The sequence below is a fragment of the Acipenser ruthenus genome, chromosome 1 (assembly GCF_902713425.1).
Source record: "Acipenser ruthenus chromosome 1, fAciRut3.2 maternal haplotype, whole genome shotgun sequence".
Taxonomy (NCBI): Eukaryota; Metazoa; Chordata; class Actinopteri; order Acipenseriformes; family Acipenseridae; genus Acipenser; species Acipenser ruthenus.
The window spans coordinates 9,522,522-9,547,745 of record NC_081189.1 but is presented as its reverse complement, the minus strand read 5'-3'; the positions used below and the strand labels follow the sequence as shown (position 1 = coordinate 9,547,745).

The following is a 25,224-nucleotide window of genomic DNA, read 5'->3' as shown; positions in this document are numbered from 1 at the left end:
GGGGAGGGGGAGGGGGAGGGGGAGGGGGAGGGGGGGTCTTTCTGTCCTGTAATTGTAAATGACAAACTGTCAATGGCAGTTAAACCTGTTAAAGTTGGTTCTGTAGAGCAAGTTCTGTTAAAATTATTATACATGTATCTTCTTACATTTCGGTAATACTGTATGACATTTCTTACCTTATAAATATCCCATTATACATTCTTCACCATTCTCTAAAGTGGTTAAATGACCACCAGCCAACACAATCTTTTCTGTTAGCCCTGCAACTGATTTTCCACTTTCTGGTAATAACTCAGTTACCACAGTGGAGCCAATACAGTCGTGTGCCCCTAGTGCTCTTTTAAAACCACCTCCCTTTAAAAATGCAGCCTTTAGAAGCAGGAGCCATGATTAGATGAAGGACAGTAGTTAGTAACCATGGTAAACAATAGAAAAGTATGCAAAACACACAATAGCACATTAACCAGGTAAGAAATGAAACCAAGTTGATGGTATAAAGTCTCTTTAAATAAAGAATAAAACAGCCAATGTCTTAGTAAGCTTCACTTGTAAATAATAATAGTTATTCTAAACTAGGTTTTATAAATAAACTGGTAAATCATCACAAAGCTACTAAATGTAAGTTCCTGTTACCAGTTAATGCTGTTCATCAGTAAACTAGCAGTGGCTGGAATGTGTTGCAAGATGTCAGTCTGTCTCCTTCCTATAAATGCAACCTTGACTTAACTGTGCAGAACATTTCAAGATGATCAAGAAGCTTTAACAATACTGTAGGAAACCAAGCAAAATGGATCCAGATGTTCCTAAACTTTTCAACCCGAACAAAAACCTTGCAGGCAATATTTAATGGGAATTGCCATTGTAAACAGCATGATGGATCTACAATGCCCTGACCTATTCAAGTCAATGTCTGAGATAATGTTACTACAGTTTTGATTAAAGTCACTTAATCAAAACTAGTCACACTGTCACGGTTCACATAGATGAATGACAACATCTTGGCTTAGAAGTTTAGCAAAAGAGTCACTGTAGCTGAAGAGTTAGCACCATATTTCTTATTAAGAATAACAGATAATAAATACAAGGACGAGTCTTAAAACACAATAGGGGTCTAGGAATGGAACACAATCCCATGGAAGATCAAAGACAACATGAAGGAATGTGGGGGTGACAGTAGCTGCCTCTTTATGCTGCCCAATTGGGAAGGTTATCATCCAGCAGAGGAGACTGACAAAAGTTATCGTAGTTCCTATTGTAGAAACGTGCTGTGATTTACAGACACTTTTCATATATTAAGAGTCAGCTCCGGAGTGGACTGCAGAAGGCACCCCTTACCATAATCAGCTAGAAATCTTCTTTGTTCCAGGTGGGGTGCTGCATCAGCTTGCAAACTGCAGGGGAAAAAAACAAGGTTTGACCGATTCGACATTGAACAAATGGAAAGCAAAACAGATTAAACAACTGCACAGCAGTCATCATCAGTAGCAAAGATGTAAGAGCCAGCATTGTTAAGACATTTTGTTTTGCCGTGCTGTTAAAGGAATTAGACTAAATATCTGTGTCTGCTTTCTTAGCGTGTTACCTCAGAATGTAGAGTTGAGTGTTTTAACACATGCAGCTCTCACTGATACTCACTTTGTAAACAAGCAGGCAGCTGGGGTCTCCTGTCAGTCTTTGTGTCTCTCTTCTGTTAGTGGTAAAGTCCCTGAACAGAGCTCTGCAGTAAAATGGCATCTGTTTTCTAGGTTGTGAGCATTATTGTCTGTGTCCAGTTCCACCTGTTGCCCAATTCCAGTCACACAAGCCACTGTTTGTTCTTCCTTGAAGGAGCTGCAGTTAGTGTATTGGCAGTTCTAATTATGACTATGGATCTAGTTAGGACTGTGGATCAGATTTCATTGGTACCAATCTTCCAGCCTTAACTCATTAAGTACCAAACACAAATTTATTAAAAAAAAAATAATAAATCAGAACACAAGTTGTATTTATGTAATTTGATGCATTCTCTTTCTAAATCAATATTTCGTCACAGAAAATTAACGTAAATTCTTTGTTTTGATTGATTACAAACTGCTGCGTCCTATTTTGAGGACAGTCAAGTTAGACATGTTCCCATAATCAGACCAGTGAAATTTCACACCAGCTATGAAGCTCAACACATAGAAAACTGAGCTTTATCATTACTATGGGTAGGAAAACACCAAGAAATTGATCATTTTTAGGCTTCAGTTTCTTATTATATTGAAGCATCATAAAAGAAAGGGTTGTACTGTATTTGCAGAATTAACAGTTACATTTAGACTTAACTTTTGCAGTTAACACAATGAGAGTAAGTTATCATAACAATATAGTTAAAGAGAACATTTAAATACATTAAAAATGCCTAAAAGATTACAAAGTAGCTCAAATGAGGACAGTGACACTTAATGGGTTCATCTGCCCTTACACATTAAGAAATCCAGTTGTAGGTTTCAGATTTCCACTGCAGTTCATCAAGTACAGATCGCATCCAGTGTTTCATTTAGGCATGTTTGTACTTTTCAGATGTATCTGTTCTGCTCATCATTTTGTACCGCTTTTAAATAATAATACAGGCTCCAGGTCCTCTAAAGTCAAATGTTCACCGTCTATACAGTCACTTAAAAAGCACATTCAATTGTCTTAGAGTGTTTATCCATTGCTCAAGTGTTAACCACAGGATTTCTGTTTTCAGTTACATCTGAAGCATATTTTCCACAGTAGCTGTGTGATGTTCATAGCCCCATAATAAATATGATGAGACAAAAAAAAAAAAAAAAAGAATACAGTGAGGCTCTGGGCCCTGCGTTTTACATACCCAAAATAAACTTTAATGTAAAATCCCACTTTACTGCCTCAATAAAAAAGAAAAACCAGGCAACTCAGCTTTTAATTATTAACAAAATTATTTGTAAAGTCAGCACTGGGGAATAATTACCGAGGTTTATGGGTCTTTATGGGTTTAATTTGTCAGAATATGGCCTGGGCCAGCATTTCCATTTCTATAAGCTTTTGTTTTGTGTTTGGACTGTTGTGAATGTCTAAGCCCAGATCCACAGTGACGTCATTACCACATTTTAATTGCTGGACTCCTGTTGTGCAGAGCTTTTATTTCAGACATTTATTTTACAGTAATCATGCTTATTGTGTGGTGCACAAGACACCATTCATACATGTAGTGAAACAGAAAGAAAGATTTTAATCCACACAGACTGGTGGTGGAAGTTTGGCTTGCCTGCCACCTTACAAACTTGGTTCTAACGCAAAGGGAAAGAATATCACAATAGAAATACAGGTGACAGTCCGGAAAATACTGTGCAAATGGTAACGTTTAGTCTGGAAAATACTGTGCAAATGGTAACGTTTAGTCTGGAAAATACTGTGCAAATGGTAACGTTTAGTCTGGAAAATACTGTGCAAACGGTAACGTTTAGTCTGGAAAATACTGTGCAAATGGTAACGTTTAGTCTGGAAAATACTGTGCAAACGGTAATGTTTGTCGTTTATAAATGTGCGTTTGTGGAGGTTCACTAAGGTAAATGATTCAGTGTGCCTTTGCTTTTAGACACTACAATTTGCATCAACGGTATGTGTACAGATTCTACAGATCAGCCAGTTTGACTGTTCAAAAGGTTTTTTGTTTTTCATTTGAGAGGAAACACAAGCGATTGTAATGGTATAAAACTATTGTTCTGAGTGCTAGATTTATAACATTATTCCACTTAACAAACAAACTACAGCAGAAAACAACAAGTAGACACAAATGAACCTAAAATCCAGGGGTAGCTCATTCTAGAAGGACCAGAGTATGAAAGCCATGTTGAGCCAGGTTTAGCTCTAGTTCTTGGCACAGAAAGGGTTCTCTGTACAACACTTCTTAATGCACAAGTCAATGTAGTACGAGACACAATGCTTTTAAGATAAGAAGAAAGCTGATGACAGTATTTATAAAAAGTTGTCATTAAATGATCTTTAAGTGTCAAACCACCTTAATTTACTTGCTTATAAAAGGTATACCAGAACCCACTATATATTTTCTCAGTAAGAAAAGTGAGAATGAAAATAAAGAAGAGATTAAATACTTTTTAAACAAGACAAAAACAAATGCATTTAAACATGTTAAAAGATGAAACAAATAAGAAATGCCCTATCCAATATGCAGTACTTGCACTTCAGTTGATTTCTGTGGACAGCTGTTTGCTGGTCGCATGTGTGCAGTGACCTGTGCTAAGAAAACACTTGAACAACCTCACATCACTGATGTTCAATGCAAAAACTAAGATCAAAAAGTCAACACAATATAGAGTTACAGATCAGTTTAGGGATTTTTTTTTTTTTTATCAGAGATTCAAAGGGTTCAGACCTAAAGAGGATTTGTTTTCATATGGGCATTATCCATTAATTTTGAAAGCTAGGATTCTGAAACAGTTACCAAGATAGTTACCAATATACAAATACAGTCTATAATGATATCTATAATGAATCATCATGGGTTTCATGAAGTTCCCCTCTTTAATATCAGTACTCTTTAATATCAGACCCTTCCTCACCAACTACTCCACGCAACTCATCCAGGCCCTGGTACTCTCCTGCCTAGACTACTGCAACTCCGGCCTCCCTGCGTCTGCCACCCGCCCACTCAAGCTCATCCAGAACTCTGCTGCTCGCCTTGTATTCTCTGCCTCGCTTCTCCCACGCTACTCCACTGCTCCGCTCACTCCACTGGCTCCCGATCACCGCTTGCATCCAGTTCAAGACTCTTGTACTCGCCTACCGATGCCTTGACCAGACTGCACCCAGCTACCTCCAGAACCTCATCTCTCCATACACCCCCACCCGACTTCTCCGCTCTGCCTGCACTAAGACTGACTGCACCTCCTCTACGCTCCCCTGCCTACAGAGCCCGCTCCTTCTCCACCCTCGCCCAACAGTGGTGGAACGACCTTCCTACAGATGTCAAGACTGCCCAGTCCCTGACCACCTTCCAGTGCCTCCTCAAGACACACCTTTTCAGGCAACACCTGTAAAACTCTTCCCTTCCGGACAATATAGCATTCTGCCTTTAATGCACTTTAACTTGCACTTATCTTCTCCCTATTTTACTGTATTTAATCTTGAACTTAATCCAATCTGTAGTATTTTGTATTTCACTTGCACTTGTACCTGACGTAACTATCAACACCGTTATCTGCTCTTGAATTGCCTCGATATCAAATCGTACTGTGTTTTGTATTTGCTCTTTTTAGGACTGAAGTCATTGTATTTTGTATCTTGCTCTTAATTGTACTGTAATTCTTAATATGTATTTTATTTTGTATACAACTGTAAGTCGCTCTGGGTAAGGGCGTCTGCTAAGAAATAAATAATAATAATAATAAATAAAAAACATTTATCAAAATTACCAAAGTATCACATTTTAAAAGTGAAACATTGTTACAGAATGCTCTTGTGGCTCAGAACTTTGTGTTGTCTATGCATAAGCTTGGCTGTAACGATGTCAAAGAAATAAACGTGGTGCCTTACAATCTGATGCACTGCAATTCAATTTTCATCAACAGGAAGTGGTCCTTTATGTACATACTGTTGACTGTTCAAAATAACAAATGTAGGCTCAGAACTTTGTGTTCTCGATGCATAAACATGGCCATAACCATGTCAAAAAACACCATAAAAATGTGAACAGAAATAGGAAAAAAATCTCTCCTTTACATTGCATCTTAAATTGTGTAAGCAGTGTTTTGGCTTGGCGGTTTTCTATTGTACGTAAAGTGTGGTGAATAGGTTTTTTATTTTATTTTATTTACTCATTTTTGTGTCTAGGTATGTCCATGGATAGTGTTAATTACATGGTGATGTATATTAAAAGTAATTAAATTTGAAAATAGAATGTTTTTAAATAAAAATGAGTGTGTCCCTATTCACCACAACTGTAGGGTGAACACTGACAGACATTGTATTGCTATCTCTATTCTACTCTCTTGTGTATGTGTTTTAAAAAAAAAATTGACCACTTTAGACAATCGGCAGGCTATTGTAGTGCTCTTTATTGACGCCATAAAATAACCTTTTCTTTGACAAAGGCATTGCTTCTGCCATCATGATATTCACACAACTAAAAAACACCTTGTTTTTTAGTTGTGTGAATATCATGATGGCAGAAGCAATGCCTTTCAATTTTTAACACAAACATTATTTTCAATAATCATGACAAAAGTATTGGTATTGTTTTGGTAGTGTCTTGTATTTACCCATCTTGCTTGTTTGGTTGTTAGTAGCTTGTTGATCCCAGAATCTCATCAAGCAGCTTCTTGAAGGATCCCAGGGTGTCAGCTTCAACAACATTACTGAGGAGTTGGTTCCAAACTCCCACAATTCTGTGTAAAAAAGTGCCTCCTATTTTCTGCTCTGAATGCCCCTTATCTAATCTCCATTTGTGACCCCTGGCCCTTGTTTCTTTTTTCAGGTTGAGTTGACATAACATTTCAGAACACCCCTTCTCTTTTCCTCAGGAGGGAGTGTAATAATACCAATGACTTGATCAAAGTGAAAAACACACTTGTCCTCAACGTCTGGCCATCACTGCGGAATATAGGTCTACAAAAGGTACCTCCAAATTCCTGTGCATTTAGTTTGTCTACAGCATACCCCCCAAGGATTCCAAATTGCTCTTCATATTTTCTATGCTTATCCCTGACTGCAGATGAAGCAGTGACCTCATCAACCCAGCCACCAGCCAATCTAATGCTATTGAGCCTTCCATCAACAAATAACCAGACAATATTTGGCTAACTGTCAAACGTGCTGATCTCTTTTTTTCAGTGGTAAATTCGTTTTGAAAGTTGGTGCAAAACTGTTTTGAAAGCGTAGCACCAGAGCCCAGAGAGCCAACTGGTGCTAATTATCAAACCCCGCCCTAATCAAGCCCGGGCCCCTCCCCGTGCTCGTCAATTCATTTTAGTGTTGTGTCACAGCCCAGACCCAATGAGAAACTATCATCATCTACTGTATGGTTACTAAGGAATACAAAAAAACTATAATAATAATGCAAAAAAAATGAAAGATGTCTACAGGCGCCAGAAATAAATGCTGCATACAGTATTGGTAAACTGCCGCTAGATTCTAGACATAGCGCCAAATTTGCCCCCGTTGTTTCTATTTTTGTTAGTATCACCCCCACTTTACGATATGTTAAATGTATTTGTTTAACCACCAGTGCTCTTGGCTTTACGAAAACGTTTAGAAGAATTTTGCACCAGCTTTACAGATTATCTTAATTGGCAACACTTTTGTGCAGCACTTGAGCTTCTCTGAGCCACTCAAACAAGCCCGCTGTTTGGTCTCAGCAGCAGGTACATGACATTGAAGCGAGGTGAACGGCCAGCAGAACAGAGGAGGGCTCCCTTTCTGCAAGTGTTTCCTGTGCAGTGAAGTAAAAATGGCGACTCCCATGGAACTGAGCTGCTGGGGAGGCGACTGGGGTTTGCCTTCTATTCACACTGAATCTCTAATTGTCATGGTAACTGCTTTTACTACAAATACATCGACGTATTCTAAATTAAAGAATGGTTTACGTTTCAGAGAAAATATAATAATTAATAGTGTTAGCTTGTACCTGGCGTCATGGTACGTATTTGAATACAGTACTAACTTACGTTAGTATTGGCGATTGGATGCAGCAATTAAACAGCGCAATTTGTAAACATATTTATTGTGCGTTGAAAAAGAGGACAGATGTAAGTAACAAAAGTTTGTGATGTGATGTGTTTTGGTTATGCCCACTTTTTTTCCCCCCCAAGGTCATCTTTCGTCTTCTGCAAAAATTATTTCACCGGTTAGCAAATTAAAACTTTTGGAATCGTAGGCCTATGCTGTATATTAAGAAATAAATAAATAAACAGTTTATTATTTTTACAAAAAAAAAAAAAAACATACCTGTCAAATAACTACAATTGCGCAGCTAATTGTTTCATAATGCTGCATTTTCTTTCAAGAGAAAGTCTGTACATCTTACTATTCAAATGACATTATTGTGTAACATTTACTGCAATGTATTCTGAAAACACAAACATGTTGTTAGGAAATGTTCATTTCTACTGCTGTAGTGTAAATTGGACGCTTCTTGTCGAGGTCTCCCGTAGGTATGGTAGCTTTTCTGTGTGATGCTAGTCGTCAGACCAGCGAAGAGTGTGTGGACTGGTCTTTATTCAACATGTTACTTTATTCTTTTCTTTCTGACAAAGTACAGTTTAGAAGATTGTCCTGGAGATTGCTCAAGACAAAGCCACATTCAACGTGTTGGGTACAAATTCGAAAATTGTGATGAAAAGCTGTTGGTTTAGAATTGAGTTGAATATGTTTAGGGCTCATTTCTACAGTGCTACACGCATAGGCTGCTACATTTGGCGCCCTTACCGCCCTGTGTAAGACATGTTGATGTTGCAGTTATTTTTTGCAGGTGAATGATAGTGTTGAAACAAGAGTAATATGTTTTCAACAAATGTATAGAGCTCACCATGCATATCAATATGTGAGGAAAAATGCAAAGAGGAGCATACTGACAAAGATAAATACATTGTGAACCCCTGCTTCAAATACTTAGCATAATCCTGCTTTAAAAGCCAAATCCATTTATCCAAGAAAAAAACACATTGGCTAGTCTTACTAAAACTGCAAAAATATACTAATATACTATACCAAGGATAAATATGTAATTATTGAACACAATCCCTATTGCAGAAAGTGCCAAATAACAAAACACACACACTAACTGCAATTATTTAATGCTAACACTGTATATTATGTAAAATAAATAAATAAATCTTCTTTGTATCAGTTGTTGTTTTAGTATTTTAAGTTGCTACTATTATACTCCCCAGGGGACCTTTTTGACCTGAAAAAAGAAACAAGGACCAGGGGTCACAAATGGAGATTAGATAAAGGGGCATTCAGAACAGAAAATAGGAGGCACTTTTTTACACAGTGAATTGTGAGGGTCTGGAACCATCTCCCAAGTAATGTTGTTGAAGCTGACACCCTGGGATCCTTCAAGAAGCTGCTTGATGAGATTCTAGGATCAATAAGCTACTAACAACCAAACAAGCAAAATGGGCTGAATGGCCTCCTCTCGTTTGTAAACTTTCTTATGTTCTTATGTTCTAATACCAAGTTTATTTGTACTATGGAATAGCATGTGCTACTCCATTTACTGCTTGATATTAGTATTTATATGTAGTAGTTAAATACTGTACACCAGTTACCATTTAGTATTGTACTGTAAGTAGTTCTTAAGAAGGATGAAGTCGGATAATGCTATTTGGTATTTCTTTACACGGCTTAATTTGATACTTAAGTTCTTTGTGACCGCAGTACCAAGGTACTACAAACATCCATAGCAACTAAGAAGTAATTTATTTGTATGTTAGGGGAAGTTTTTGCGTAGCAACTACCACAAGTCTTCAGGGCCAAACTTTCTGACCACTATCACAGTTGTGTGAATACCTGTTTCTGTACAGATCTAGACACTCTTAACAACACATGTATACCAACTTTTGTACTTGAAGTCAGCAGTCAGAACTGGAAACAATTGCTCTTTTTGATCTTTTCTTTTTGCTCTTGTTATTCATGTCTTTCTTGTTGAAGAAGCAAGGTAGCCCCAATTCTTCATAACATGAGCCACTTATTCTGACTTGGCTGTTTTTGTGCTATTTGATTTTTTGTGTAACACTGCTATTCAGTCGGAATTTTTAGTGGTGCTTGATGTAGTTTTTTTTATTTTATTTTTTCTAGGCATATGCAAAATTTTCTGGGGCTGAGCTGAAAATCCAGACTATTGATTGGACGTGGAAGACATTAACAGGTACCAATAGTTTTACAGTTCTGTGAGAAATATTGACAGCTTCCTCAATTGCTTGTATGCACTTGATGCAGGCTGTAAAAAGTCAATTACTGTAAATTAAGTTTTATCAGAATCACCAGCTTCAAGCTCAACAACCAGTATCTTTAATGAATTCTCTAGAATGAATGTCAATGCCTCATTTCCATTGCGAGCCGACTCTGGCCAAGAAAAACATGTTTCAGTGCTTTTTCTAAACGTCGACAATCTCAGAAGTTCTTGTCCTGCGTCAAAAGGTCACTAGGGCATTGTGGGATAGTATTGTGCTGTATTTTAAAGAAAAAACCCGTAGCAGTACTACATTCCGAACAAATAAATTGGCTGAGCAATGGATGCTGCAATTGAAAGAGCGTTCGTGGAACATGCATGTACTCTGCACAGCGCCCATTCACTGTGTCTGGATGTCACAGTCAGCCCACTCTGTTAAAATTGTTTTCATTTCTTCATTCTACCACATGCCACCACAATTACAGTACGGCATAAAACAGAACAAGAAAGCAATGTAGCGTCAGAGTGGGTCATAATATCATTCTGTGTATGAAATAAACAGAATTGAAATATACAAAGGGGGGGTCTTAAGCCATTCTCTGTGTCTGCTTGGTTTCTGCTCACAAACTCCCCCACTGACAAAGAATGCTTTTAGAAAGAGTTGTCAACTAACTGCTGGACAAGTGTTATCTTTTCCTGTCATTGAACAGTATCTTGGAGAAGGCACGCCAGACAGTTTTGTGTATGCTTTGACACCTCGGACAAAAAGCAGTACCCCTCGTCAATACAGCCGACAGGGGGCGAAGCCACGGACCAATTGAGAACAATGGGCTGTCTCTGAACGAGAACAACCAATGAGAAACACCTCACGTGGAGTCGGGCACAGTCCAAAATAACCAAACTAACCAATCACGGGGTGGAAGTCAGGACAACAAAACCAGCCGCGCGACTTTCAGAAACGCTTGAGTTTGCCCATGCTGGAGTTTGCCCATGTTTGAGTTTGCCCATGACAGAGATTCCCATGAGCTCCCAACACTAGAAGTGTGCCCCACAGAAGGAACAGCACTCCAGGCAAGAGAAAGAAGTGAGCTCCACCCCTAGAAGTGGCTTGGAGTTCGGAGGAACAAAGTGGAAGCTAAACTGCTCTGAAGAAAGTTTCTGAACCATGGGAGCATAAGTGCTTGAATTCACGGAAGGCAAGGGAGAACCAATGTTCTGAAGAGTGGCTAAAATCAGCTGTGAAGAGAGCCGTAGCTCTTTGCCCTACGAGAGACTGAAACAGTAAACGGAAGCATAGGACCTAAGGTCATGTACTAGCAGTACAGAAGAATTGGAACAAGAACACTTCTACAAACTACATAACTCTTCAATTGCAACGCATTATCTGAACTGAGTTACGTCTGATCAACTGAACTATTTCCAGTAGGGGTGAGACCGAATAGTCGAACATTCGACTATTCGATAACGATGGCACCTATCGACAAGTGAATCCAACATTCGAAAGTTAAAAAAAAAAAAAAAAAAAAAAAAATGTATATATTGATTTTATTTTAAAGCCTGTACTGCTGATTGGCTCTCTATGTAGCGGTAATTAAGATTGACTGGAGGGTGGGATTTGTTATTTCTTGTCTGTGATTGGCTAAACTAGAACGTACCTCGGCTAACGATGGCTTCCTCACAGAAAAGTTCTGCATGGAAATACTTTGACAAAGTAAATGAAAACACTGTTAAGTGTAAAATATGTGCAGTGCAATTAAACTACCACAAATCTACAACTGGTATGTTAACCCACCTAAAAGCCAAACACCCTTCTGTGACGCTAGTAACGACAGAAAAGGAAAGAGGACTGCAACAAACCGCCATTGCATCCTTTGCGTTGAGGCCTCGTCAGTGTGACAACGTACGTGCTGAAAAAACATCAGCCCTTATTGCTAATATGGTGGCAAAGGACATGCTTCCCATAAGTTTTGTTGAAGGTGAGGGATTTCGGGAGTTGATGAAATTTGTGGAACCTGAATACACAGTCCATGCACGAAAAACCCTGCACTAAAACAATTACCACTCGACTCGAAAAAAATGCATGCCGATTCAGCAGCGTTTGTCCGCAGAAACTTGTCAAAGGCTGAGAAGGTGGTGATTACTACAGATGCGTGGACTGCACTGAATACCGAGTCGTACGTCATAATAACCTGTCATTTCATAGAGGATTGGGAAATGAAAAGCGTAGTTCTACAGACTCGCGCCACGCCAGAGAGGCATACAGCAGAGAATCTCGCAAATGTGTTGAACACCGCTGTAGACCATTGGGGTTTAAGGGGGGAAATCACTGCCTGTGTTCACGACAATGCCAGCAACATCACCTTCGGAGTTTGTTGAATGGGACTCGAATTTGTGCTTTGCACACACTCTGCAGCTCGCCTTCAACGATGGCTTTAAACTTGGTGCCATACATAATGTAGTCGGTGCGGCCAGCCGTCTTGTGTCGCATTTTTATCACAGTGCAATAGCTACTCAGGCTCTGAAGTTGAAACAAAAACAACAAACTCTGCCTGAGCACCGTCTGCTGCAGTATTGCCGGACCTGATGGACATGCTGATTTTTTTAAACAAGAATAAATGAACATGATAATAATAATGGACATTGCTAGCCTAACTATTCCTAAAGTTTTTGTTAGGATTTTTTTTTTTGCTTCCATGGAAGGCTAGTGCGTTAATGCCACTCAGGCCTTTTTGTTCATTCATTCATTCATTCATTCATTTATTTATTAATATTATTAAGCTAGCTACATACATACATAGCAAGCTATTGCCTATACAGGCAATTTATTTTTTATTCACTGGAACTCGAACGCACAGGTATGTTGCCGATTTGATTTAACGTAGACCGGTAGTCTGCATGTTGTGTGTGGTTTGAAAACGTGGGAAAAGTAAATCGTTTAGTTAAGTGGATTGTATAAATTAGCTAGCTAGATAGTCTAATGCATTTTGTATTTCGCTGTTATGACCGGAAAACATTATTGCCACAAGGATGCTAATGTTAAGGCATTTGCCTCGCAGCTCACATTGCTAAACTATTATTGAATGAAAATTAAATTAATAATTGAATAAAAATTATACAGGAGACGCCCATATTTTATAAGCAAGCGTTATTTTTTTTTATTTTTTTTTATTTATTTTTTTTAATTGTCACAACCTTTATAGTTCATTTGAAATTGTAATTAACGGAAAAGCTTGTGACAATATCGGTAAAAAAAATAACACTTGCTTGCAAAATACGAGAGTCTCACACGAGAGTTGACAGGTATGCTTATGTTATTGCTGCTGTTATGGCATTTCTGTATGTTTCCTAATAGGAAGGTGTTTTTTTACATAGCCTAATGTTTATTTAACAAAGTTGTTAAAGTTGTTGTGTTAGCTAAGTATTTTAAAATAAAGTTCAGAATTTATTGCAATTGCAATAATTGTCACTTTGCATTATTTCGCATTTAATGTACGTCTCATTTTGAATGGGGGGGGGGGGGGGGCGACTATTCGATTAGTCGATCTCAACAGCTGTGGAATTATCGATAGTCAAAATATTTGTCGTGCACATCCCTAATTTCCAGTTGAAAAACTGCCAACAACAACTGTAATGCTGCAAGACTTGGAGATCAACAAGCTGATCTCCATTTGAAAAGAACTATTTGTTTATTGCGAGCCTACACAATACAATGCGTACAGCAAAGTACCGTCTTCATTGGAACTTCAGATCCAAAGAGCTGCAGTGACCATCAACACAGATTGACTTCTTTATATGGAAATCAATAAGTATTCAACATATTAATCTAATATAACTTCCTGTTTTAGAGTGTGTTAGAAATGTATTTTGTTTGTTGAAATGTGCAACTCAAAGGAGTTGCCTCGTAAATGCAGAGAATTTGATCATTGCCCCATTTCTGAGTTAATTTGAATAATCAACTGAGGTTGATAACATATTATTAGTTTGGTACATCATGTCTAAACTAAATTAACACGGTAAAACTAATTTGCTGAATTAGGTACTGGAATGTTGGATTCCGTTCGGAATGGGAAGTTGAATTAATTCTCTTGATGTTATGGTCATTGCAATCGTTTGACTATGGAATCAATGAACTGTACACTTGACGCATATCTCTAACAAATAAACTATTGTTTTATATTTCTGACACGTTGTGTGAATGTCGGTTATTGTCTAAGGGAATCAGAGTTCTACTTGATCCCGCCAAACTATTGTGGTATGTCTCAGTTATTAACATTTGGACGTTCTTAAACAGGGCACCTAGAGACTAATTTATATTTAAATAAATTGTATACCAAATTCACTACAGCAATCATAGAAACTAATATTTTCTCACTGTCTGTTTTCAGGGACTGTACCAGCACTGAACTTGGAAGATGCCGTTGTGACCAAACCTGTACACATATTGAACTATTTAAGGAAACAGGTTTGTATTCTATACTCCTGTGTTACAAATTCAGTCGTTTGGGGAAAGACACGACTCACTGAAATATTCTTGTTTTACAGAAATACAATGTTGACTACGACTTAACAGCTAAGCAGGGAGCTGACACACTGGCCTATATTGCACTTCTGGAGGAGAAGCTGCACCCAGCCCTGGTAAACACCAATACAAGAGGCACAAAAAGGAGGGCGGTTTTATAGAACGAAGTCCAGAACCCAAGGAGTGATGATATTTCCTTGCCTATTAAACACTGTTACATGTGTAATTCCCCAGATTGTTATGTACTGTCAAATAATAACGAAGCCAGATATTTTACAGGATACATTACCAATAGATATCTTTATAAAGAGCGTGTTTAACAAACACTTTTTAATTCAGTTTTAAAGAACTCCTTGTTTACAGTATAAAAAAGGAGTCTTGTAACCACTAATCACAATGTACTTCTTGCTCTGGGCCTAAACTAAACTAAACTAAAATCAGCAGTGGTTGCAGACTAATGATTTTCTGAAGCCGCTTGGATTGTATAAAGTAGCGGTACCAGCACACAGCGGTTAAAGAGCTCCTGGCCAGACTGCAGTACTTCGAATGGGAAATGTGAGCGCCCCAACATAATGTGTTGGATATGTGCTAGCTTTGCTGATTTGTGAATGCCTTCCTTCCAGCTGCATACTTTCTGGGTTGATGCTGAAAACTACTCCAATGTTACCAGGCCATGGTTTGCTTCCAGAACCCCATTTCCATTGAACTTTTACCTGCCATGTAGGCAATCCAGTGCAGCACTAAACCGGATTCTTCTGACCAAAGGGGAACCTCCATTGCACAGCATCACTGAAGTCGAGGCAAAGGTAACACTTGCCTGTATCAAAGTTCTGATTCAAACTGCAGGAGCCAGCAGACAGGTAGCACAGGCTGGCATGTCAGTGTTTACTGATTCACACTGCAGGAGCCAGCAGACAGGTAGCACAGGCTGGCACGTCAGTGTTTACTGATTCAAACTGCAGGAGCCAGCAGACAGGTAGCACAGGCTGGCATGTCTGTGTTTATTAGTGGCAGGTCATTAACTTGCAGTATGTGTCTTTATTAACCATTTTATTAACTGATGAAAAATGACAGTCTAATCTTTTTTGTGATACTGATGGCTCTAATTTCTATATTTTGTACAGCCATTCCAGACCCCACAGAGACTGGGTTGTTTAATGTTCATTGTTATATTTGGAATTTAGATACAAAGCTACTGTCTGCTTGGTACTGCAAATCTTTGCGAACAGGGCAGACAGTCAAATAATCTGCACACAAGATGTGAACCTGCAAAGATATGTATTAATGACCAAAATGACCAGTGTGAGAAATGAAAATGATAAATAATTACTTAAGTCTAAAAAAAAAAAAAAAGACTTTCAAAGGAATGCAGTGCTGTATAATCTTAACATAATGGATTGTTTACCAAAATGCAAGGCAGTGTATGTGAGTCTCTGGGATTAGGTGAAGTTCTCAAAGAGCCTGCCCTTTCATCTTGTGGTTTATGACAACCCAGACTGAACCCCTAGATGTAATCACTGCCTGTCCAGCCATTCATTATAAAATACATCATTGATCAAGTCAGATGCCTTAGAGAGATTTATGGAGGCTGTCTGTGTAGATCACAACTATCCACATTTAAAAACATGATAGTGGGTTCTGTATTTCAAAGGATATGGTTTCTTCACACAGTGTCAGCATCATCAGTCATGGGCTGATTATCTGGGTGATGCAGCGTGTGCTGATGTGGGATTTCAAGTCTTTTCATTGTCTTTGTGCACATTATACCTGGTGCTAGTTTGCTTTGTTTTTCCCCAAAAGGGAGAATCATGCACAGAGAAAATGTTGGCTCTTGTTGCTTGTTCTCCCAGCAGGCACTGCTGCCAGGTGTCACCTTCTGGCTAGTTCTTAAAATGGTACAAGCTATAAAGCTGAGAGGATAAAAAAGAAGTCAGTTTACATTCCTGAGAGAAACCGGGACCTTAACCTAGTGAATAAAACTGGAGACACATGTTGAGAAAATATAAAACGCAGTTCTAAGAGAATCCTCGACTTGTTAAAGTGTTCATATTTTTCCCTTAGGTTAGCATGATATATTTAAACAATTGTTAGTCATGGAATCTTTGTTTAAGTGACTGCTCTTTGTGATATTAATGCATTATGGGTGATTTGTATTTAAAAGAACGTGTCAATCAGATTTTACAAACCCATTATGTACCAAACCTAACCAATACATTTGTTTTTTTGGGGGGTTTGTTTGTCAAATTTGGCTTTTTGTATCATTAGATTTACAGTGATGCCAAGGAGTGCCTAAATCTTTTATCACATAGACTGGGAACATCGCAGTACTTCTTTGGGAACAAGTGAGTACTCTTAGCTTTCCGGGCTTTCAAATCGTCGCTCCTCAAAAACAATACATTACTGTATATGAATCCTGTGAAGGATAAACACTTTGTAGTGTCAAAGAAACCTGGTAGCATGCTAGCAATGATTTACATTAAACCCTTAATAACTCACAGAAACCTGGTAGCATGCTAGCCATGGTTACATTAAACCCTTAATAACTCACAGAAACCTGGTAGCATGCTAGCCATGGTTACATTAAACCCTTAATAACTCACAGAAACCTGGTAGCATGCTAGCCATGGTTACATTAAAACTCACAGAAACCTGGTAGCATGTTAGCCATCTGGAGCACCACAGTGTGATGGATCTAAATCCCCGAGTCGTATGGAAATGGTAGAGCCAGCTCAACCCTATAGATGAGAAAGGGGAACATGTTGGCCTCTTTGGACTGTCAAAACAGACAGGGTATGAATAAATAAGCTGGGCCGTGTCACTCACAGTAATCATGACAAGGTTTTTAATGCAGATCAAGCTGTTCCTTTCACAACAGTGTATCAAAACTGGAGCCTGGGGGGGCGGGGGGGCATGCTTGTTCTCCAATGCAATGCAGGGAATAACTGCTGATACTGTATTGAAAAAACGTTAAGGAAATAAACAGCACAGAATGTAATGCTTTTGATGACCCTGTAAATAGCATGGTAACATTGCAACATGTCTTTGTTCTATTTACATGTGTTTAATAACTGTATTACTGTTATACTTATAAATGATTGAGAGAACTGTTCAGTACAATGAAAACGTGGATTCCTGAAGGCAGCTCTTCAAGGGTTTGTGTTTGCTTGCATATTCAGTTGTGTGTTTTTATTTTGTTGTTTTTTTTAGCAGTTGCCATGTCCCATTCAGGAGAATTATTATTATTATTTTTTCTTTTTTTTGTCTCCTAGAAAATCTAAATATTCTCGGCCCCCTGAGCTCATATGTTAGTTATATCTCAAGTCTGTTCGTTAGCCTTACTGTGTAAGTCAGTTCAGTTATTTTATTTAATCAATGTTTACCACATGTTTAGGCCTACCAGCCTGGATGCCTTTGTGTTTGGATTCCTTGCACCTCTGCATAAAGCACATCTCCCCAGTGGGCAGCTTCAGCAGCACCTCAAACAGCTCCCCAGCCTGGCTCACTTCTGTGACAATATTATCAGCACCTACTTCATACAGGACGGCTTGGGTAAGAAAATGCACAGTCTGCTTGTTGGTCATGTCATGGTTCATAAGCAAATGCACAGTCTGCTTGTTGGTCATGTCATGGTTCGTAAGCAAATGCACAGTCTGCTTGTTGCTCATGTCATGGTTCATAAGCAAATGTTTGCCTTATTGAAGCACTTGCCTGTTACACTGCATTAGGAACCTGGCAGCCAGTTTAGTTTGCTTCTGGTAAATGACTGCATAGAGCTGCACGATTTCTTTAAAATTTCTTCAAAGACAGTAATAACTTTAATTTGAATCAATTTTGAATGTGGCGATTTTTTTCTGCTTTAAGAAATATTAGGTTTAATCATGAAATATCTTGAAATACGATTTCTCCACCGTGAAATGCTGTGAAATAAACACATGTACTGTGATAAAAATACAGCCCTATCCATACTGTATGTTTGCAGTCCATTTGTCACAGAGTGCTGTAATGGGACCTTGTTACATTTTGATTTAGTACTGCTAATTCTGTACTTTTGTACCATATCACACTTACAATGTATTTTGTATAATTTACAACCCACCCAATGAGAAGGGTTAGAAACTCCCAATTCAAAAGTACCTTCAACAATTAAAGAGCATTATTTAAATGATCCGCAGCCAGGAGTACGAGCACGATCACTCGGCTCCCTGTTAAACAGATGGATCCTAATACCAACTCCTGATTGTACAGACTCCATTGAATCAGTCAATCAGTTCATTGCATATTTAGCACAGGCTCGATTGCTCAGATTCCCGGCACCTGGTAATTCCAGTAATACAGTACAGCCGAATGAGGGGAGTGCAGGGCTAGAGCGAGCTTCTAATGCCTTGAGTAAAACATCATGTTCTATATACAGATAAGTAGACATGTTGACACCACCTGTTAGCTGACTAAATACCATTCACAGATATGTGTGTTATTCAGTAACACATTTAGCTACTAATAACGTGAGGCAAAAGCACTTTCTGGAAAAAGTATTTTTTTTGCCCAAGATGGGGCATGCTAAGGATAACGACGTGAAGCCGAATATGACCAGATTTACTTTTTATAAAATTGTCAAGAAACCCCCAGCCGACTGGGTCACTATTCTCATTATCACAACGGCATTGTTTTTTGAGTGCCCCCTCTGGTTACAGTGGGCATGTCTTATTTGGATTCTTCATTATTAGATGAAGAGGACTATTCCTGCTGGTTTGTAGTCACTTGGATACAGTCAGTAATACAGAGTCTGCAGGCAGAGTGAAGGAAGCCGATCTCTCTGTGCACCTCTAGCTGACTTTGCAGTAGTTTTGGATGCACTCAATAATACAGAGTCTCAGTAACGCAGAGTCTGCAGGCAGAGTGAAGGAACTGTGTCTCTCTGTGCACCTCTAGCTGACTTTGCAGTAGTTTTGGATGCACTCAGTAATACAGTCTCAGTAATACAGAGTCCGCAGGCAAAGTGAAGGAAGCCTATCTCTCTGTGCACCTCTAGCTGACTTTGCAGTAGTTTTGGATGCACTCAGTAATACAGTCTCAGTAATACAGAGTCCGCAGGCAAAGTGAAGGAAGCCTATCTCTCTGTGCACCTCTAGGTGAATTCTCAGTAGTTTTGGATGCACTCAGTAATACAGAGTCTGCTGGCAGAATGAAGGAAATCTGGCGCTCTCTGCACCTCCAGCTGAGTTCTCAGTAGTTACAGAGAGGCTGGTAGATAAACATCTGGAAAAAGGTAATGAGTAATTGGCTGCTTTCAGAGTCGATGCTTTGAGTTAAAGCGTTACAAAGTACAGGATTTGTTTCTTATAAACAACTTAAGAAAATGAGTAAAAATGTTACAAAATTGAGCCATTAAAGTACTTAAACAATAATTACAGTGTGTTAGTTTTTTTCCTTTGAATGAACTTGTAATCAGTATTTAGGGATGTGCATAGATCAGGCACTGGGATAAAAGAGCAAAGTGACCTACAAAACTACAAATTACTCTGTTTTTATGTTTTGTACCATGACCACATTCCTCCAACGAAGCACCACTTTGAAGCTCAAACATGTGGACTGGACCATTAATAGATGAGCACTCTGTACTACTACAGAAAGGGTCACTATAAGTAGAACACAGTTGCTTTCAGAATAAATGTGATTTTGCTAACCTGCTTGATATGTGTGTGTGTCATTTGTATATCTTTTGATTCCTCCTATTGTAAGCTGCTTTCTTTACTGTAGCCCGCTTAGTTCTTTCATCTTGTTTCTGTTTTGGCTTGCAGGCTCGTCTCCCGCTGGCCAGGACACAGTAGATGCAAATCTGCAGAAACTGACGCAGCTTGTAAATAAGGAGTCCAACTTAATAGAAAAGGTCAAATTCAGCTTTGCTTGTGTTTTCTGACTGCTGTTTTATCTTCCTGTTATACTGAACTTTTTCTTCATAATTTGTGTTGTGGTGTGATGCTAACGTTTGCCAAAAAAGTAGCCTGTACACCACCACCCCCTACCCCCTCTGAAAATGGGAGAATCAATGTACTGTGAGAATTGTTATAATGTGAGACCAGGCATTGAATAGTTACGTGTTCCTTGCAGGATATCATGACAAATGCAATACTGCCAGTGATGCATAAGCACATAATGAATACTCAATACACATAAGTACACTAATTGTTTTACTTACCACTAACAAGAGATTTTATATAGACGTTTCCCTTTAGTTAAATATCCATTTGGAACACTTAATCTGAAGTGTTAATGTATTGTGTTGTACTAAATACTGATGAGAACTGAGTCTTGAACAGTTTTCATCCAGTTTTCTATTCACTTTTATTATCGTGCCATATTAATGAATTCCTTCATTATTTTTGAGCAGATGGATGACAATCTCCGCAGCAGCCCTCAGCACAGAGCGAGACGGTCGACTAATTCAAACGCCTCCCTTGTAGCTGAGGAAAGCAGCTCCTCAACGCCAGCCTGACTGAACAGCTCTGCCTCTGTTTCAGGGTTCGGAGAATGGGATATCAGTGCAGCCCCGGACCTGAGGAAGCATGATTGTAGATCCCAACACCCTGATCTCAGCAGAGAGGGCTACGCCCTTAACTCCATCCTACTGGGGGAAGCCTGGCAGCTCAAAACAAACAGCAGTCTAAATCAAACTAGTGTTTCAGATATCTCTTTCCAGCATGGTTCAAAGATCGCCTTAACATAAAATACAGGCAGATTTTGAAGCTTTGTTTTACTGGTCTGGATCAGAGGTGGTTAAAGAGTTTGTTCCAGTGGCTAAATCTATACACTGCGAGTAGGAACATTTTTGCAGTTCCACTGATGTTTTAAAACCTGTTAATTTAATCAAAGCTTCAATTATGTTCATAGTATAACTACGATTTAAAATTAATGTATGGAGCCAAGTGCTATGTTTCTGGGATCCACAAATTTCCCACACATTTTTATGGTTTTAAAAGTTTTTGTCCCGTCTTTTTTTGTTCGCCTTATACCCAGTTTGTAGCCTCAACACGCCTGGGTTCAGGAACCTCTTTCCTCAGCTAGCCTGATCCTGAGTCTGCAGTTCTCCACACCAAGGCCCGTTACATCGGGTGGGTCTGTACATTTTCAATTTGTAACTTCATCTCAGTAGAAAGCCATCATGGATGTTTTTTCAAGACGGTTGATGGACCATTTTGCACATGTTCAGGTTGACTGATGGACCATTTTGCACATGTTCAGGTTGGCTGATGGACCATTTTGCACATGTTCAGGTTGGCTGATGGACCATTTTGCACATGTTCAGGTTGGCTGATGGACCATTTTGCACATGTTCAGGTTGGCTGATGGACCATTTTGCACATGTTCAGGTTGGCTGATGGACCATTTTTCACATGTTCAGGTTGGCTGATGGACCATTTTGCACGCTGTACATTGTGAGAAGCATGAATATGACCCGGCACGCCTTCACCGAAAGCTCATGTGTGGTACAGTGTGTGGCATGATGGACTGTGTAGTTCTGTAGTTTTATTGTGTGTCATTGAGGGCGTTCTGTATGGAGGAGTCAGGAAGCTGTTTGTTGCTTTTCAGGTAACTTGGAAGAAAGATTTGATTATGCTTCACAAATCTGATCGGGACAAGGAAGTGCCTTGGCTGTTTCCATGGATATTCTGCCTTCATTGTCGGGAAGTGAAGACTTTATTATTTAATTAAGCAACTCTAGGGAGTATCTTGTACTGGAATTCATCCTCCTGTCACTAATGTTTCAACCACAACACGGTATCCACAAAGTAATGATGATTTCTCAAATCCACTTTTTTGTTTAACAAACTGTGGACAGGTATACTGAACCTTCGAACTGAAGTATTAGGCACTGCTAGGCTCGTAAAGGTTTGTAAAAATGGGATTATTCAAGATAAATGTATTAAGTGTTCAACAAACTCAAATGAAAACTGTCTTTATGATTCTCAAGACAGTCCACTCCACAGAAGATATTTACATCAAACTACTATAGGGCAAAGGGGGGGGAGGGGGGGTACCGGTATATTTTTTACCCTGCAGAATTATTACCATTGAATCAACTAATTTACCTCAGATCTAGAATGTACTGCAAATTAATGAATGGATCATACTATTCTTGTAATTCAGGAGTGGGGCTGAATTTAAAGTAATCATTATTAATATATAATCTTTACTACTGATTTGAATGTAAAGCATACTGTATGTACATTGGCTGTATGATTTGTTCTGCTGCAACATTAGATACAGAAAAACGCTTGACATTACTCTATGAATGGAACTATTATTGTTAGATCAATTTATCATTTTATATTGCGTATCTATATATCAGTAACCCATCCATTGTCGCATGTTTAAGCACTGTGTTTTCATATAATTACTTTTTTTCATTTTCATTGACGTTTGGTTAGCTTATGAAAATGTCTGGCCCTGAAAAGTAAAAACATATTTCTGGTGCCGAAGTCATGTTTTAATTAACAGATTTGAAATGTTACATCTAGTGTTGAGTTATCTTAAGAACTGCTTGTACAGTTGCGAAAGGCCATTCTCTTTTCAAGAGCATAAGGGAAGGTATGCATAGGTACATCACCATGACTTTCTGAGTCCTGCCCTTATACATATAACTAATAACACCAGGCAGAATGAAATATGTAAATTAGTGCTCGTTACTTTTAATGCAGTACACATGCGCTAGTCAGTAGTGTAATCTGTACATAATGGTCTTTCTAGCTACAGTAAGGAGCAGTCTGCTAATCCTGGTACTTTTTTGTGTGCCTAAAGTGTTGGCAATAGCAATCCAAGGGATTACCCAATAGACTGACAACCAAGCTGTGTGCCACAAAGTCTGCTTGCCTGGTATTTTTTCCACTCTTTGGACAGCATTAAACTTCTCTTAAAGACGCTACACATTGCCCATTACTGTAGAATGATCCTTGTACTGTATATGTGTGTGTGTATATTTAGGATGTACCGTAGCAAGCAGATTCATTTCAAATCCTTTATTCACTACTGTTGCTTAAGATGTTATGCAGACGTTTTGACATTCCGCTGCAGCTAACGAAATGATAATAGACAGTTTATTCAAAAGCTCAGCAATGTATAGTTGAGGTATTTACAGTAGCTATCCTCATCCTTAACCAAGGAAATGCACTGGAACGAATGCTCAATGTGTTTTCTTTCTTTTCTTTTCTTTTGACATGATTATTCTGTTATCTGCCTTGTCATCCCCAATCTTAACCCCCTGTTTTGTGCTAATGTTGAAGCATTTAAGAGTCATTTAAGAAATAGATTGGATTGAACAAAGTCCCAGTCATTGTGAACTCTTTCCGTCTACAGGGGAGATATGTATGCTGTGGTACATCTTATTACTACTAGCCAGTAACACAGTATGATTCAATAATGAATGTGCTTCTTGTTGCCTTATGAATGATCTCAGTATGATTTAGCCATTGAGCAGTTTGTGTCCTTCAGTAATGCATGCACTTTATATCCTGTGGTTGCGTTTCCAGATCTTGTTTTAGTTGTGTGTGTGTGCTGGTTTCTCACTCAATAATAGTAATAATACTAATAATCTCATACTTGAATAACAATAATAGTAAATCATTATTACTGGGTTTGAATGATTATTGTTTCCCTTTGTTATCGGTTATATCTGTGTAAATAGAGAGGGTCGTTTTGTGATTGTTCATATTTGTTCTCTGAACCCTTTTACAGGTAGTACATTGTGGTTCACTGAAAGGCTAACCTCCGATACATCAGGCGGTTTTGACCAGGTTCTGAGCACAATCTACCACTTTCTCTTGCTCTTTTTCTAAAGGTATTGGGGGAGGAGTTGTATCCTGTAGTAAGTCAATAAAGAGCAAGGCAAGGTGAAGAAGAATGTCTGCCCTTAATATGTTTAATGCTATTCTTTTAACAAACAAATAACTTCCTATGCACTTTGTGTGTGACTGACTAACCTGTAAGAAATAACAATAATAAAAAACATGCAAAATTAATTGTCAACTGCTTTGAATTATATTTATTGAAGGTGTTTTAGATAGATATGTGATCATTATTGGTTCATTAAAACTATTCACAATATTGATTATTATTGTTTTATCAGTCATCATGGTGTTATGTTATATATATATTTTTAAACTCAGAATCGTCATGGGCTCTGCACACACACCCTCCGCTTGTGAGAGCACTGCCTCCCCTCCTCCACCTCTGCACACACACCCTCCGCTTGTGAGAGAGCACTGCCTCCCCTCCTCCACCTCTGCACACACACCCTCCGCTTGTGAGAGAGAGCACTGCCTCCCCTCCTCCACCTCTGCACACACACCCTCCGCTTGTGAGAGAGCACTGCCTCCCCTCCTCTACCTCTGCACACACACCCTCCGCTTGTGAGAGAGAGCACTGCCTCCCCTCCTTTACCTCTGCACACACACCCTCCGCTTGTGAGAGTGAGCACTGCCTTCCCTCCTCTACCTCTGCACACACACCCTCCGCTTGTGAGAGAGCATTGCCTCCCCTCCTCTACCTCTGCACACACACCCTCCGCTTGTGAGAGCACTGCCTCCCCTCCCCCACCTCTGCACACACACCCTCCACTTGTGAGAGAGAGCACTGCCTTCCCTCCTCCACCTCTGCACACACAACCTCCGCTTGTGAGAGAGCACTGCCTCCCCTCCTCCACCTCTGCACACACACCCTCCACTTGTGAGAGAGAGCACTGCCTCCCCTCCTCCACCTCTGCACACACACCCTCCGCTTGTGAGAGAGAGCACTGCCTCCCCTCCTCCACCTC

The 25,224-nt window shown here is 39.2% G+C and overlaps 1 protein-coding gene across 2 annotated transcripts; it reads left to right on the top strand.

Annotated features, from left to right (window-relative positions):
- The first annotated feature begins 7,027 nt into the window (after positions 1-7,027).
- LOC131699298 (metaxin-3-like) lies at positions 7,028-24,430 on the top strand. Of its 2 annotated transcripts, none has more exons than XM_058995667.1 (9): positions 7,028-7,534; positions 9,805-9,874; positions 14,284-14,360; positions 14,441-14,533; positions 15,041-15,223; positions 16,683-16,759; positions 17,809-17,966; positions 20,216-20,304; positions 20,806-24,430. In XM_058995667.1, exons 1-9 carry the CDS (start codon positions 7,454-7,456, stop codon positions 20,908-20,910), a joined length of 933 nt encoding a protein of 310 aa, XP_058851650.1. In that variant the 5' UTR covers positions 7,028-7,453; the 3' UTR covers positions 20,911-24,430. The 2 variants fall into 2 exon arrangements, with proteins under 2 accessions (XP_058851650.1, XP_058851656.1); XM_058995673.1 differs by lacking the exon at positions 7,028-7,534 and adding an exon at positions 7,587-7,751.
- The last annotated feature ends 794 nt before the right edge of the window (positions 24,431-25,224 follow it).